At 42.8% G+C, this 17,017-nt stretch overlaps 1 protein-coding gene across 1 annotated transcript; it reads right to left on the reverse strand.

Moving 5' to 3' along the window:
- Window positions 1–1,587: 1,587 nt before the first annotated feature.
- On the reverse strand, window positions 1,588–15,644 carry p4hb (prolyl 4-hydroxylase, beta polypeptide). The gene is made up of 11 exons (XM_083981898.1): window positions 15,313–15,644; window positions 13,533–13,739; window positions 12,162–12,295; window positions 10,996–11,133; window positions 9,010–9,114; window positions 8,788–8,913; window positions 8,412–8,612; window positions 8,145–8,265; window positions 7,282–7,463; window positions 5,535–5,651; window positions 1,588–3,211 (listed from the first exon to the last, which is right to left on the reverse strand). Exons 1-11 carry the CDS (start codon window positions 15,449–15,451, stop codon window positions 3,137–3,139), a joined length of 1,545 nt encoding a protein of 514 aa, XP_083838024.1. The 5' UTR covers window positions 15,452–15,644; the 3' UTR covers window positions 1,588–3,136.
- Between the last annotated feature and the right edge of the window lie 1,373 nt (window positions 15,645–17,017).

Genomic DNA, 17,017 nt, shown 5'->3' on the forward strand with positions numbered 1-17,017 from the left:
CAAATACACAGATGCTGCCCACTTAAAGTTAGTGGTGACATCCCAGCCACTCAGAAGCAGAGGAGGAGGGGGGGGGGGCTGGAGGCTTCTAGTAAACACCCGGCAGGATAAATGTGTTTTTATGCTGGAGTGTGTTGGTGCCAAGGGGAAGGGCACGCAGGGGTGAAGAGTCATGTGTAGAATGTTGACCGTCAACCACGCTGACATGAAGTGTGTGGAAGGGCTGCTGGCTTCATAGTCATGCACTATCTTAACGGCTGATGTCTAACTCAGGAGTCATTATGACCATTTCCATGGTTTGCATCATCGTCTATATGACTACTGGGAAACAACAAATAAAAAAAATGGTAATGCAACATTTAAAAAATAGATTTCTACAAGTGCCCAGCGTGGTCTGGTTCAGGCGTTTCATTTGTGAGGATCTGAATCTTGGAAGGTGCCCCCCTTCCCCAGCCGCCCTCGGGGCTTTTGGGGAAATTTTGATGGTCATTTCTTCTGGCAGTGTGGATTGGTCTGCCAGTTGGTTGTTGGCCCACCAACTGGGTCCATTCATCATCCCCCAAATGGTGAATCATGATGACTTTGGTAAACTCAGACCTTTTCACCCATCACCTCACATTCACATCTGTAGGTTTGAGTCAAGATTCAGATATACTCCAGGAAAGTGGCCATGGGCTCAGTCACTGCCACACAAAACCTTCACTGTCAGACACACAAGTCTCCAGACTCACTTTACAGATTGTTATTATACTTACTACTACTACTATACCAGACAAATGTGTAACCCGTTAGAGAAACTGTCATAAATGTGCTTATGTCATTAAAAAAAAAAGAAAAACAATCCTATGATTTACTGATGTAACTCCCATCATCCTCAGATGTACTTGGCATTTTATTATTAAAGGGGACATATTATGCAAAACTTACTTTTTCATTGTTTTAGTATGTGTATTTGCGTATCCGGAGTGCCACCCCTTAAACGTCAGTTTTGACAACTACGTCAATATTTTGTAAACTGCCATAGTAAGAAAATGTGTCTCTTAACAAGCCGTTTTAATTTCACCCGGCTTATTACATCACAAGCCGGGTGATGTGAATATTCAAGTCCTCGCTCCCATGGTTACCTCAGCTACCAGAGCGAAGCGGCGAAACTGACCGTTTAGAGCAGGGCTGTGAAACTCAATCTTTTGGTTTTTCTGACCAAAGCATGTTACTAACATTACTTTTAGACATCAAGGTACCATTTCAAGAAGCGGAAATGAGCATAATGTGTCCCCTTTAAGCTAATGTGAAGATGTGTCTGTCACTGGTAAACATACATGTTAGCATTTTCACTGCCATTACCCAAACATCTCTGTATCTTATGCCAGTGTATCAACCTTTGACTGTTTGGATATCATGTCATCTATTGTGTCAGAATTAGACTAGAATTTGCCCGACCAATTGTAATCACTTGATCCTTGGGTCAGTTCACTGTTGTGTGTGGGTAATTTAGGGATGTGTATACAGTCAATCTAATGAGACATTATGCTTCAGTTTACCACAGTTTCCAGCTCTGAAAAAAGGAAAGAAAACTTAACACAGATATAGTTTTATATTTTTTTATTGGCCACCATTTTATGTTTTCCACATCAATTTGGATATGATGGAATGCTTATTAACTTCCCCCACCGCTGTACAGCTGTCATACCCGTCACCTGGCTCTACTCAAGCCTCCCCTCCGCGCCAAAACGCATACTTACACACACACACACACACACACACACACACTCACACACACACAAAAGCTCCTGTTCCCGGACAACCAGAAAATATGAACTAGTCATTCAACACGGCACACAATGCACTCACACTCTCACAACACTGTGGCAACAGAGGTGCTGGGTAGAGCCAGAAGAGATGCATGAGGTACAGTATGGGTGAGGGGTGGGGCTGTGCAACTGTTCTCTCCCCACCTCAGATATAATAGACACTTCTCTCAGACCAACCTGACCAGTAAACTGTACCAATCTCCGTCTGCTTCAGTAACCACAATGAATCTCTGATTAGGCATGAATGCAGTGCGACCTATCACAGCTGGCTCAAAAACAAACCGTCCCAGGCCTGAGAGTGTGTCCGAGGGCCAACTCTGCCCCAACAGGGCCAACTGGCTACAGCTGGGCACAATGGTACATCATTAAAAATGACAAGTCCTAAATTAAAAAAACAAGAAAACAAAAAAAAAAAACTCATAGTGAAAGCAATTAAATAAAACAGGATTTCCCCAAAGAGTTAAGCTTTGTTCCTTTTTAGAAAATAGTCAGTAGCCGCACTGAAACGAGGAGACTGGATGAATGAAATGTGAAGTTCCCCCTCCCCCCTCACCAACCCACACCAAGAAAGAAAATTATTGGTCTCAGCTCACGATTGGGAGGGGAGGGGTCGGGTGGAGTGGGACGTATGCCTCACTGGACAAGCTGTGTGGGGTGTGTTTTAGAGAAAATGTTGCAAAATAGAAAAAAAAAAAAAAAAAAAAAAAACACATGGCCCCTTGTCCCCTGAGAGTTCAGTCCTCACAAAACTCTGGTTCTCTGGACTTCTATCAGAGGGAGAAGAACACTGACACCCCCCCTTACCTTCAAATACAGGTTACAACACTCATTGAAGCTCATACCCACACTGAACAATGGTGATGTGTTAGTTTAAGAGGAGGGGAGCAGATTTATCAGAAGAAACAAACTTTTTTTTTGAAAACTAGATCTCAATGCCATTTTTTTTACATTTGGTTTTAAAATACACAAGGCAAACAGCTGAGTGGAGCTTTGTAGAGAAGGCATTGAGGTCTCCCGTAGAGGTGGTGCGCTGTTCCACAGAGTCCCCCCCAAGGTGGGACAAGACCAGTCTGGCCAGAAGTTGTGAGGTTGGAGATGTGGCTGGTATAAAAAAAAGGCCCGGCCACGCTACTGATGGACTGACTGATTAACTTGTGAGCTGGCAACAGGCCGGCTGACTGACTGACTGAGAGGCAGTTAAAAGGGGTCGTATTAATGTTCACAGGACAGGGAGGGTCCACGCGGAGGTGGAGGTAGTGATGGCGACTGGGTGGAAGGGTTGGGGCGGGACTCGTCTCCTCTCTCTTTCTCTCCTCTGCCAGCTCTTACAACTCGTCGTGTCCGTCGTCGTCCTCGCCGTCGGAGTCCTCGTCCTGTCCTTCATCCATATCCTCCAAATCCTGGAGAGCAGAGGGGACAGAGGGGACACCTTTTAATACAAACTGACCAATACTGCCAAGCAGGACTGGAATAGAAACTACCACAGTAATTAGTTATAGTTACTAGTTACTTCCCCCAAAAGTAACTGAATTACTACATTATAAAAGTAACTAATTAGCAGGAAAAGGAACTATTGTGTTTCTTTTTATGATAAAATGCTCAAATATGTGAAATTACTTGGACTCGCCCCCTAACCATAACCCTAACCTCCTGTTTATCTGGAACTAACCAACTCACTCAGTATTCCTCCGCACAGGAATACTGAGTGAGTTGGTTAGTTCCAGATAAACAGCTTTTTAGTCTAGTTGATGGACTGAAAAAAATGTGTAGGTTATATAAGGTACATCTGAACGGGTGTATTAATTTGTGATGGAATTTCTCGAGTCAAGTCACGGCGCATTTTACTGTCAGGTAACGTAACAACGTTAAAACCAGATATACTTTTTTGATTACTCGAAGCACCGTTATTCCCATCACTGTAAACTAGACGTGCAAACTGTACCGACATGTTTTAATGACAAACCATGAGGTTTCACCAGCATCTAAGACAGAGCAGATGTTGATGACACATCAGGGGTCAATACTTGACATATAGATGATATCGTTGTTTGGCTTAGCCATTCCTTCATGTCTAGTCTGTGGACAGGTGGGCAGAGGAGGAGCACAAGAAAAAAAAAAGGTGCTAATGTTGACTGCAGCGCTGCACGTGCAGCTTTTATGTGGAGGCTCAGGTCTCTAGGCAAAGCCCTGTCAACAGCTCTGACAGCTGCAGGGGGAATTAGCAGACAGCAGTCCACCCTGCCACAATTAGACTTCAGGGAAGGGGGTGTGCTGACAGTAGGAGTAGGAAGAACCTCGTTAAGAGTATCGAGGGTTAATATGCCTCAAATGCAACAGAGCTGGGTGCATAGTATGGGAGAGCTTGCTAGAGCCCAAAATGCATAGCAACTGCAACCTGCATCCACAGCCAAGATGTGTTCACAGGTTCCTGTGACAGATGAACAAACATTCTCACCAATAGAAATGCTAGTCTTACATTCTGCTGAGGTGGCACAAATTTGCTTGCAAATGGCTACTTGATTATTAGCTCATATAATGAAGGTTTTTTTGTGGGGTGTGGGATGGTATAACCAAACAAAAGCAAAGTGGGTCAGTTCTGAGGTCACGCCCTGAACTCCTCAAAGGACCTGGTCCTGTAGATCTATTCTGGGAGCCTTCAGACATGACATAAATATGCCTCCAAAAAGTGCCGGAGACATATGCACGCTCCCTCTAGCTCTTCACTTTCACTGTTATACTAAAACTAAACTACTGAAATAAAAACTCTGTTTCTATTACTTTACCTTTTCTTACCTTCTTTTTTTTTTTAATTTAGGGTTGTGCTAATAGATGATCTTTGGTGACCAATTTTGTTCAGGAAGGCATTACTGTATGTCTTTTCTGATATCTAGTTGTAGTAATAAATGAATTATGATGAAAACAATTACCCATCACTTGGTAATTATACAGTATCTAACTCTACGTAAAAATATAGTGCAGCGGTGGTCAGTGTTTTTTTCCCCATGGATCATGAGAAGCTCTCTTTTCTCACTGTCTTGCCAGTGTTGTTACATGCTGATTGAGTGCGAGCAAAGCGTCTTGTACGAGTCGCGACCGGCGCAAAGTCATGTAAATTAGGGGGTCGACTCGGGTCTGACGTTCCCACTGCAAGCCGATCGGAGCCGGGCCGATTAAAACCTGCGTCGATTGCAGAGTCATTTGACGCAGGTCGATGAGCCTTTCCCACGGCCGTCAAAAGCTGGTTGTTAGCCGGTTTAAACTGTTTTTTTGTCCAGTGGGAAAGCACATCTGTCCATGCACGCACTAAACATAAGCAGCTAACTGACTGACTGTTATCCAAGTATTGTTTATGTGTTGGTGCCATTCTGTTCTAATCAGCACCACATGTCACATAGTTGAGTTTCTGTGGCTTGATGTGGTTGTAGATAAAAGTTCAATCACAACCAAGAAGCAAAGACATAGTCAAGAGAAAGTATAAACAGCTGTGTGTATTCAACTCCCCCTGTTGATTTCAGGGGATTATGGTAAATGCTCTGGTTATTAAAGGTAAATAACTGCTTTACTGTTTAGCTTGGTTTTAACAGCCATGAAATGTTTTCTTGTGTAGCTGTGTTCACTCTGAGGAAGACTGTACTGAGCTTTTCTCAGCAGTCTGGTCTACCAGGCCGGCTCTCATGAGGCTCTACACGGTGATTAAGTCTGTCTCAGCTCAGATGATCTTACATCTCCATCCAGCTCGTCCTCCTCTTCGTCTCCGGCTGGGGCGCCACCCTCCTTTCCACCGCTTTCGAGGAACTTGGTGAAGCCTTCCAGCGTTCTCTCCCCATTGTAGTCGATCACCTGTTGAACAAGACGCCATTACTGATTAATGCACAAAAATTGACACTACAGTATAACATATACAGTTGAAGACAAAAATATCATCATGCCATTTAGAGGGCAGCCAGTAAAGCTTGGTGCTCCGTTTTCAAGTAGTGCCAATAAGTTGTCGAGGGGTGATGTATGAGCTGTGACACAGCGGCAAGCGTGTGGAATGGTTGCTAAAATAAGGTTTCACGTGAAAAGGACAACCAAAGGACAACGGCAAAGCACCCAATTTCATTTTCAGTGCCATAAATCTGACCCCAACGACCAGCCTCTCCTTGGTCTCCTGCATGCTTCATCTAAGTGAGGTCATGGGCTAATTCTTAGACTTACTATAGGGTGCTCCCCTCTGTATATAGCACATCTTTAAGATTGCTGAACTAAAGTCGGCACGAGAGCTGTGGAGAGAGAGGCAGGTGCCGGAAATCTTGGAGAGAGTGAGGTCATCGAGCAGGAACCAAACACCCACATAATGGTGCAGAAACCTACAAGGCCAGCAGGCTCCGGTTTCCGCGCACGGTTAACGCTGCTAAATCAAGAGGCACTAATGATAAGTCTCTCGATAGCGGTGTTGGATTCAAATAAGCGCCTGGATCACAACAACTCACAACTGCAAAGGCACATAATGAATGAGAGGGCAGAAGCTTTCTTTAGAGGAGATGGATGGATCATGGCTCAGTCAGGACAAAAGGCTGATGTCAACAGAGAAGGGTGTGACAATACTCATCAAATTAGGTGTGAGGCTCTTAAGCCGTCTCTGGTAATCTGATACAAATTCTTGGTGTTATGAATTTATTGATTAGATTTAAAAACAAATCTTGATTCATTAAAAACAAGAGGCAAAACTTCAATCTGATTTGTAATATATTGCACTGGGAGTCAAAACAAACTCACCCTCGTTCTTTGCAGCTGCAAATTTAATGTATCTGGTCTCGAGGGTCGCCGACAACAATTAAGTGCGAGAGAATGGTTTGCTTGTCTATTCAAAAGATTTGCATTTAAAGGAATAGTGTGATTTTCATGTGGGGTTGTTTGAGGCAGTTGTCTACCTGCGGGAGATTCTAATCAGCACACTGCCAGACAGTTTTCTCATGGCCATGTGCACAGCAGCAGCTCTTAATTTGGAAAGCGCTAATTAGAATCTATTGCATGTAAAGTACCATCTGCACTCAACGCCACATCAAAAAGCCCCAAACTACCCCTTTAATTTGATATTACAGTCTTCTTTGGTGTTAATAAGTGCAAGTGTCAATTACTGACCAACATTACTGGTTAAATGTTTTGTGAAGTCAATGGTATGTTTGTTCTTCAGAGATATTTACCAGCTCATGGTCTTACGCCTCAGTCAAGCTGCAGCATTCAAGTTGCTTCGTTTTATCCTATAATTGTGTTGCAATTTGCATAACAATTCTTGAGCGAGGACCAACTTTGTGTTTTTGGGGCCAATTGTGACCTTGAGTGACCAAAGGTTCAAGTGAATATTTGGAGATTTTACATCTTTCTACTCACTCAGTCACTTGGTTTCACAGTAATAAATATTATCTATCAAGTCTTGTGGCCTGTAGGATGTGAAATTGTAATATGCTCTCAGTGCTGAGGTTTTCACCTTGCGATCTTCTCCTGCAGGGAAGAACTTGAGAGTAGGGAAGCTGTGGACTTTCACTGCCTCGATCTCGTTGGCTGTGGAGTCCATCTTTGCCACAATGGTGTCGGCGCTGTCCTTATACTTCTCTCCCAGCTTGTCCCAGATGGGAGCCAGCTGTTTGCAGTGTCCACACCAGGGTGCATCTAAATACCACACAAAAAAAACAAGTTTAGTGATTACTCACAATGTAATTGTAATGACAGTAGGTCAATCACTGTCTGCATTTAGGAACAAAAAAATTCTTCAGTAAAATGTTATTAATATTATTTCTACCAACTATTATTGAGCTGCTTTAACACTCATTTTAATAGTGAAGTAAATCCCTAGAAGCAGGCATTCTGCTTTGACTGGCTAGGAACCCCACCGCCACCTGTCAGGGAATATGGGTCTTCCCCATTGTGCATGACCGGCCATAAGCTGTATTTAAACAGCCAGCGATGGAAAATTCCTCCACAAATAGTGCAAATTTTGGATGTGAATGACTATAAAAATAATCCAGTGGCTATATTTAACCAGATCCTTCAACATCAGTGTCTGGTGGCAAACAAATCTCAGCAGAGTGGGGCTGAAAAGGAATACGAGTGAAGCCTTCGGTATTTGTAAAAGGGCTTAGCATGGGCAAAGAGAGGAAGGGTGAGATTCGAGTTTCAGACACTGCAGCTGAAGACTTTTTGCCAAATCTAACACCTGTGAGCAACTGAGCTTGGACTGACTGAAAATACCCCCTTAGCACGTGAAACACCACAACCCTGAATCTGCTGACCACTGTGGTGCCGTGTTTTCAAATGGAAATGTTTTGGGGAGATAAACAAAGAGGCTCTTACAAAATTCTATGAAGACATTCTTGGTGGGATCGAAGACGATCTCCTCGAAGTTCTTGCCCACCAGCACCTTGACGGGGGTTTTGTCCCAGTCTTCGGGGATGTCCTGGCTCATGAGATGGGGCTGTAAAAGAACACACAGACAGACCATCGCATTAACAGGATTTAAAATTCAATTCAAACTAATTACTTGTGGCTGCTTCAACAGTTTGCAAACGCCATTATGAATGTGCAAGACTACAGTTCGTGCAGATAAACTCTCTCACTCACTCTGAGCTTGCCCTCGGTGAAGAGTGTGCAGAACTTGGTGATGCTCTCTGCTGTGATGGAGTCGCTCTCTGGCTTGTACTTGGTCATCTCGTCCTCCAGGGTGATGAGGCGAATGGCTGGGCACTCCTCCTTCTTCAGGCCGAAGAACTCCAAGATGCGCTGGTTGTCGTCCACATCGCTGTCAATGAAAATGAACAGGATCTGGAGAGGGAGAGACGGAAGAGATCGATATTTGATTTTATCTCAACAAGTTACTTAATATTCATGCCTGACATAATCTTTGCAATCTAAGACTTGACGGCTTACAGAACACACTGCCATCACAGTGCAGTTTTAAAAGAGTGACACGTATCTTCGCTTCGGATGATTCACCTACCTTTCCCTTGAATCCCTGTGCGGCTTTCTTAAACTGGTCCATTTTGTCCTGGAAGTCTGAGGCGGCTTTGGGCAAAAACATGAGGATGTGGGACTTGATATCTCCGCCGAAGATTTTGGGGGCGGTCTGCAGAAACACACAAGTTTGTAGGTATAACACATGAATTTGCATTGCTTATTATTGTTTAGTGGTGGAACTGATGAGTGTGACTCCAGTTATTACCTGCTCAGTGAACTCAATGACCAGAGGCAGCTGGTTGGCCTTGACAAAAGCCAGCAGCGTCTCTTTGGTTAGCTCCCCATCGAAGGTATTGCGCCCCTCATCAAACTGTAAACAAATAAAAACAAAACATTAAGATATAAATATTGTCCAGCCATCTAATCTGCCTGTGAACAGCACAGATTTACCGGACAAACCACTCTCAAACCCCCTCGGAAACCCCATCTGATGGAAGACCCAAGGGACCAAACAGACTTTTATTGGGTGTTAAGAATAGCAGTTGTAGAGTTGTGCCAAGCAGCCTTTACGGGCACACAATGGGAGAAAGGACATTTTGCCAGTGGCGCGCTGCCATCCTTGTGGGCTCCGACCGAGGCTCTGAAACTTAAGCCCTCAACCCCTTTTGCAGTAAACAAGTCACAGACCCTGGTTGTTTATTAAGACTGAGCCTCAGATTTGGGAGGGTTTGCTTAACTGCAGGCACCAAGCCCACGTGTCAGCAGTGTTTGTATCAGGGTTTAAGTTACAGATCCGAGGCCAGACAATGGCAGGGAGAGCGCTGAGCGATGATGATGATCAATTCTGAGATTTTCAAAGTTTGTTGCTTCTCACTGAAGCACCTAGGACCACTATATTTCACTACTCATCTACTGCGAACTAAATTACAAATAATGGAGCCCATCACAAGGAACCAGAAAAGAACAAGATGTAAGGCACAATGGTGAGGAATTAACTAGGGCTGCACCTAGTTGATCAAATATTTGAATTTTTGTTATTTTTAGTGTGTAAATGTAGTCAATGAAAAATACCTGTTCCAGGTTTATACAACTCAAGGATTAAGCATTATCAAATTAATCAAAACATATTCAGTTTGCTGTCACACATGACAAAAAGAGAAGTTCACATGAGTGAATACTGAAGTTATTACACCTGATGTAACAACAAACATTTTGACCAATCAGAATAGTAGTAATTTTTTGTCTGGCCATTCCAGTATAGGAATGAATCAAGTTGGATAAAACAGTAACAGCATTATGAAATTAACCATTAATTAAACTCCTCACAACTTAAAATTACAACTTGCAGTGACATTTTTAGCACATGTCCAGTACCTCACATAGCCCGATATACAGGGACATGTGGTGTATTTCAAAACATTCAAGAAATAAGATGATGCTCAGTTGCATCGCCACCCAACCTATCACACAGTGTTGTCCTTTGTGGGAGTTGTTGGTTTCTCTCTATCATTAAGCCTTTACCTTCAGTCTTAAAAAGCCCTGAGATGATATGCATCATGATTCAGTGTTATAATGAAATTCAAATTAATTAAATTAATCTCTGATTTATGGGCTTGCATCATTTTTATTGACAGACATTCTGGACCTTGACCCAGTTTGACAAATCCACACAGTGAGTTATCGCTCAGCTGATAAGCGCTGATCTCTGACCTGTTCTGTAAGAATGGAAGTTTTCATGTTGCAGGAACTTATGGTTTTAAATGAAGACACTGAGCTGCCATTCAGTCCTCCATTCAGCCAATGGGGCTACTTGAAAGAAGGACCATCACCAAGTAAAGCTCTATACCATTCATCAACATCAACTCAATATGTTGAAGTCAAGTTGAGCAACGGGCCCAGACGGGCCGAGATTAGCAACAGACAGGGGATACCATGAGGTCGACAGCATCGCGTTACCAAGGTGAAGATCAAAAACACTGCAGCGTCTTCAGCAGCAGCTAACCCTAATGTTTATACATGTAACTGACACATGGACTATTTACAACATACTCTGATGGGACTGTGAGTAATTATTTAAAAAAAAACGATGCATCATCCATTTTGAAATCTGTCCTGGAACCAGTTTTTCCAGATGTTGGAGAACATACTGTACATGTACAGTATATAGATGCATGGTTTGTCTCACTGTGACGCCAAACTCTGTCATTATAATGATACAGTGAAGAAATAAACTTAAAGAGGTTGACGTCACCTTCTTGAAGAGGACAACACTGTCCTTGGTTACTTCAAACTTGGAATAGACGGCATCATCTGAGGTCATGGCGAAAGGAATGTCATCTGTAGATTCAGCTGCTTTGGCATAGGCTTTGGCACCGGCGGAGTCAGCATCCTACAGACACACAAGAACATTATTTAAGACGAGGCTCCATGCAAATAACCCCCAATGACCAAGTATTACTGAAAAACATTCAACCTGCACAATGAACCTGCAGAATGGCTCTTTGGATTCTTAAAAACATTTATATATTTCAACGATGAACATATTCAAACAAACATATTTAGAGATGATAAAGCAACACAGCTGTGGTATATCGTTTTCATTTAAGATATGATACTATATGCCAGAGGTCATCATGGTGGTTGATGAGGCAGTGTTTTATATATTTTAGTTTCCACGTTTATCAGGGTTCCCACTGTTTTCTTGAAATCACTTTCCAGGACATTTTCAGCTGCTACAGTTTTGTTGTATTATTATTATTATTATTATCATTACATATTATTATATTTATGTGCAGTATGTATGAGATGCAAGAGATAATTTCATAAGTTAGAGCCATAATCTCTTACATGCTTAGAAATGATATGATAACGTTTGATCAACTCAAAGTCGCTAGTTTTCTTGCTAGGTACTTATTTAGAAAAGTCAAACAGAGCTCTGGTAGCTGATGTCATGATGTGATAAATAATTTTCCAGGACAACTCAAGCTTTTCCAGGACATTTTCCATATGTTTTCCATAACTGGAAAATTGGTAACCATTTTCCAGGTTTTCAAGGACACGAGGCTATCCTGCTTATGTTTTTTTTTTTTTTTAACGTCAATTTGAATAGCTTTTCTGCATGATTATCATATCATTATTTAAAAAGGTTAGTAGTGAATGCACAATAACAAGGTACGTTTATACATGGAACTGGGCCCAGTTTAATATAATACACAATTTTATACAATATAGTAGGGGCCCCTGCTCCATCTCTCCATCAATTAGGGGTCCTTGGCCTGAAAAACGTTGAGGACCTCTGCTATATACGCATAACTATCATAGTAATCTTTCAACAATCGACAGAATGAAAACAAAAGGAACAAGCTTTTACCTCTGTGAACCCCAACCTGTTATTTAGTTCATATATCAGATCCGTACCTTGAAGAATCCGATGACGGCAACCTCGTTGTCGGCGATGAGAGTCTCGGCCTCTGTGACCTGTGTAATGGTGGCAACAGCTGGGCCTGTGCGCTTCTTCAGCCAGTTGACGATGTCATCTGCCTGCCTGCCAGCTGCAACAAGAAAACCCGGGGTTATTGTGTGCACAGACGTCATAAAACCTAAAAATCTAAATTCACAGGTCAAAATGCTTTCTCCTGGGACACAGCAGCAGACCTCAACTCAAGTTTAGTGTCTCAAGGGAGCAGGTGTTAAAAAAATATCAATTTGCATTTCCTCTACTTCGTTTTATGAGTAGAGGCACAGAGAAACCCTTCACACACTTTCTCCTCTGAAAGTTTTAACTTCAAATCATTCTGAGAGTGAAAATGAAAGCTTTGAAGAAAAAAAATTTTTTTTTTGAAACCTCTGACATGTCTTGAAACTTCAGAGCTGACAACACAGGAATCTGTTCTTTTGTTTTTGCTTTTCAAAACCACACACCGTGATGTATAATGGAATCATTGAGGCGCAAAAACACGTCGACCTTCCTTCAGAGGAAGATTGTTGCAGTTAAAGTTGAATTAAAAGTCAGCAACAGACTTATGCAAGACAGAAGCAACTTCGCTCAGAATGAAAACACATGCTGATGAAGTGGTTTAGCGCGTGGTTTTCGTGCAGCGTTTGGGAGACGAGGCTGAGAAGTCTCTAGAAGCTGGACTAGTCATTTCCACTAAAATATCCCAACTTGCTCTCCCCTCCCACCCCAAACTGAACCCAGCCAGCGGAGAAGGCGACGTGAAGAACTGCACATACCTCTGCCCAGCTGAGAGGCTAGGCTCACAGTCAGCATGAGAGGAACGTGCAGAAGAGGCCCGGCCTACATTTTGCCTCTGCCGTGTTGCTGCGAGCCGATTGGCCGAAGCAGTGGCTGACTCACTGTTACACTGCTGTGCAGCTCGTATTACCAACAGTGTAGAAAACCAAAGTCCCTACGCTTGTCTGATCCCATCTGCAATCTACATAGATTTCCACTACATTAGACTGCAAAGTTATTTTCATTCACTTGATTATGATAGCGGTTGCTCAAGATTACATCACCCATTCATCATAAAGCTTTTGGTTGAGATAAACTAAGTTAGAGGCTACCACAGATAAGAGGCACATTTTTAAAATCAGTGTATGACTAAATTATCCAGTGAGCTGCATGGTATCATTTAGAAGAGCATTACAATATTGACTCCATCTGACAAAAAAAAAATCATCGAATATTGTATTTGAATTATGTCAATATCCAACAAATGCTCCCAATCTATAAGTATTCTATCTGATGCAAGCAAGTCTGAACCAAACAAGCACATTAATGCTCACCAGAGTACTCTTTGGGTGACTCCTTCTCGCCTCCCTTGAAGAATTTGATGGTGGGGTACCCCCGCACGCCGAACTCTTGTGCCAGTTCTGTCTCCTCTGTGGCGTCCACTTTGCCCAGGCGGATCGCTGACCCCTCGGCCTTTAGCATGCCAGCTGCCTTGGCGTACTCTGGAGCCAGGGCCTTGCAGTGACCGCACCATGGTGCATCTGCAGGGCAAACACAGATTAGCAACTTTGTTAAAAAACAAACAAACATACAAACATAAAATATAAGCACAGATTTCAATCATAATCATAATTTAATTGAAGAGAGTTTGTCTAGACAGCTGCCAGAATGTTCATCATATTCATTCTTTAACAAGAATGTATGTAATGGAAGTAAAGGCAAGTCACTGCATGTGCTCCAATTATTATCAGGCAATTGAGTCTTACACAACATTTGAATCAACTTCATCATCCTTATCCAACAGGAAAAGGTAAAACTGGATGAAAAACTGGTAATACAACAAGGACAAAAGTACAATTCTATTTTTTGGTGCAGTTAGAGACCTTTCCAAAAAAGGGGCATCTTGATCTTTACATGATTCTTTCAAAGACCATTAAAACGTGGTGACTGGGGCTGATTTCCACACAAATGTGGCCTAATTTAATTTTTGCTGTGGTCTCACATGTTAATTAGTAAGCCATGGTGTTCAATTGTACAAATGTGGACACAAACTCCAAACAGACAAACGCCTTATCAGGAGTGACACGTCAAATAAAGTGTAATACACTTCACCTCCGTTAATTCTCGACCATTAACAACACTTCCTTGTTCCAGTCCACTCAATATAAAACGCACAGATGAACTTTTGTAAAGTACACGTCAACCTAGCTCCACATATACACACAGATCCCGCCCAGCTGAGGGATACGTGGGGGCAAACAAAAGCCTTCCCCCCTCCCATCGCGGAGCTGATTGGACAGTCCATCCCAGGGGCTCCTCTGACTGGTCCACGGATTTGTCAGACAATATGTGATCAAGTCAACAATCTGACAAAAGTGAAGCGGGATGGGCCTGTTAGCTGCGGAGAAGTGCTTCATTTAAGCCTCGGCTGTGAAAACTCATCAAGTTGTTGGGGGAACTAGTCAATAAAGGCCAAGCAGTGGGTTAAAACTACAGGAAATAGGACCTCCCGGTTGCACATAGTGAAACTAATTATGAAACCACTGCAAGCACTCGAAACTTTACAGTCACCCACGGCAAGCTGCTTCATACAAGTGTTATTACTACTACAGAAGGAGCTCCCTGTTTCATTAATAGAGTGGGATGCAGCAAAGCTAGCAGCATCTACACCATCATGGTTTTCTCGCAAAGTAAAACCAAACCTACGGTCTTATGGTGAGCGGTAACAGCCGTGTTTCCTCAGCATCACTCCGCACTGAAGAGGATAACGTTACTCGGTGCTAGCTAGTGAATGCAGAAGGAAACAGCCTGACAAAGAGATAGCGCACAATTATAAACAAAACCCCCCGTACAGTTTTAACACCGGAGAGCAACTCGCCGGTAAACAACTCGGTGAAACACATTCACACAGGGGTGCAAATATGAGCAGGACACCGGTAAATTAGCTAGCGGCGACGGCAACTTGTTTCAAGTGTCAAAGTTTAACGCTACGTTACCATTGAAGCAGGCGTAACGTTACTGCAGCTAGCTAACCGGGAAGCCGGCGAGCCTGCTGCCGGGGATAGTTAGCATGAGCATCAGCGGCAGAGGTGCTGAAGCGGTGTTGTTACTTACAGAATTCAACCAGGATGTTGGGGTGAGCTTTGAGAGCCTCGTCGATGTTACTCTTCTTCAGCACCAGGACGTCTTCTTCCTCGGGGACCTCAGCCCTGCTGGCTACGACCAGCGTGCAGACGAGCAAAAACTTCAACATAGCTGCAGTCGAGTCTTCTTCCTGACAGAGAAACTGGAGGTGGAAATGTGGTCCGTCACTGTCGAGCGGAGGTTTTGGTCTCAGTTTTTGGGTTTCTTCCCTTGTTAAAGGTTGGGAGAGTAGCTGGTATTTTGTGTCTACCGCTACTAACGTGGCATTGCACGCAGAAACTGGAGGGGTCAGCCTTGGTGCGCATGCGCATTTATCAGGCCGAAAGCAGTTCGTGTTGAAATGTGACTGGACCGCGACGCTCTGCACCTGGAAGTGAATGAGCGACGCTCCCCGCTCCGCTCCGTGCGTACACATCAGCCAAGAGATAGCACCAGAGATGCACCGTGATCACAGGGAGCTCAACGGGAAACATGATTCTTTCGGGCCACCGCCTTTTAAATAGACACTTGTGTTTTTATAGCGACGCTTCGTTGTAATTTTGTTCATGCTCATGAACGCCAATATGTTTTCTGGGCGTGGAGACGACTTGATGTTTTGCTGGTTCTAGGCTATGAGGTGTAGCCTAACTGTAGTGAAAGGGCAAAGTCTGACTAGAACCTAGTTTATATCTGTAACATGAAATATTATATGATTAACACATTAAAGGCACATGTAGATAGGTTATGTGTTCACAAAAAGAAAAAGAAACACAACAACAACAACTATAGGCATGCATGCTGTTTTGAGTGATCCTGGACAAAGGACTGCCATTTATAAAGGATTGAAACCAGAAATGTCAGTCATAGGCCATGGGCCAAGGGGAGATTTCGTTTATTTAGATAATGATGAAACAATTGTTGACACACGTATCAATTTCTCTAGTGTGTTTTACCAAGTGGGTGCCTCAAATCCCAGGAACCAAGTAAAACTAGTTATTAAATTGACTCAGTGGGGGAAGCCTGTGGTTCTTCACTGGAGTCCTGATGATATGCACATTTTAAATGTGGTATTCAACAGACTATTTCTCCTATTCTATCACATTTCACTGTCATTGTATTTTTCCATCAAATTGTTACTTTGTTTAGTTAAGACAGGAAGAGTCGATTTAGAAAAAGGGGACAGTAACATTACATCTTATGGTACCATGTCAGTGATTTTGTTTTAATGTCTCTGCCAGTCATGACAAAGGGCATTAATCACGTCAGCGGGCTAACACACCACAGGCCTTTCTGATGTAATGTATCATTAAATCAGTTTGCACGTATACAGAGATAATAAGCAGGTTAAACTGGTGTAGGATAAAGAAACAGTCAAGGAAGAGATAAATGAAGGAAGCATCAGTTTGTCTGGAGGATGTCAAGCAAACAATAGGCGGTTAAAAAGGAGTGGTCTTGGAGTAATCAGATTTAAACGTATGAAAAGTTGTAAAACACTCACTGATTGATAAAACCCCAGAAGACTGAGGACATGACCTGAATTTCATCCATTGGAGAAAATTTGATCATTGCTGCAACATGTGATGTGTCACTACCTCTGAAAATATAAAGTCAAAATAAAAATTGAAGCCATAGAGGAAGGTGTGGAAGCTGCCCTTTACTTTTATTAACACAGTTATATTTCATTTAAGATCATCTT

The sequence above is a fragment of the Trachurus trachurus genome, assembly GCF_905171665.1.
Source record: "Trachurus trachurus genome assembly, chromosome: 1".
NCBI classification, from domain to species: Eukaryota; Metazoa; Chordata; class Actinopteri; order Carangiformes; family Carangidae; genus Trachurus; species Trachurus trachurus.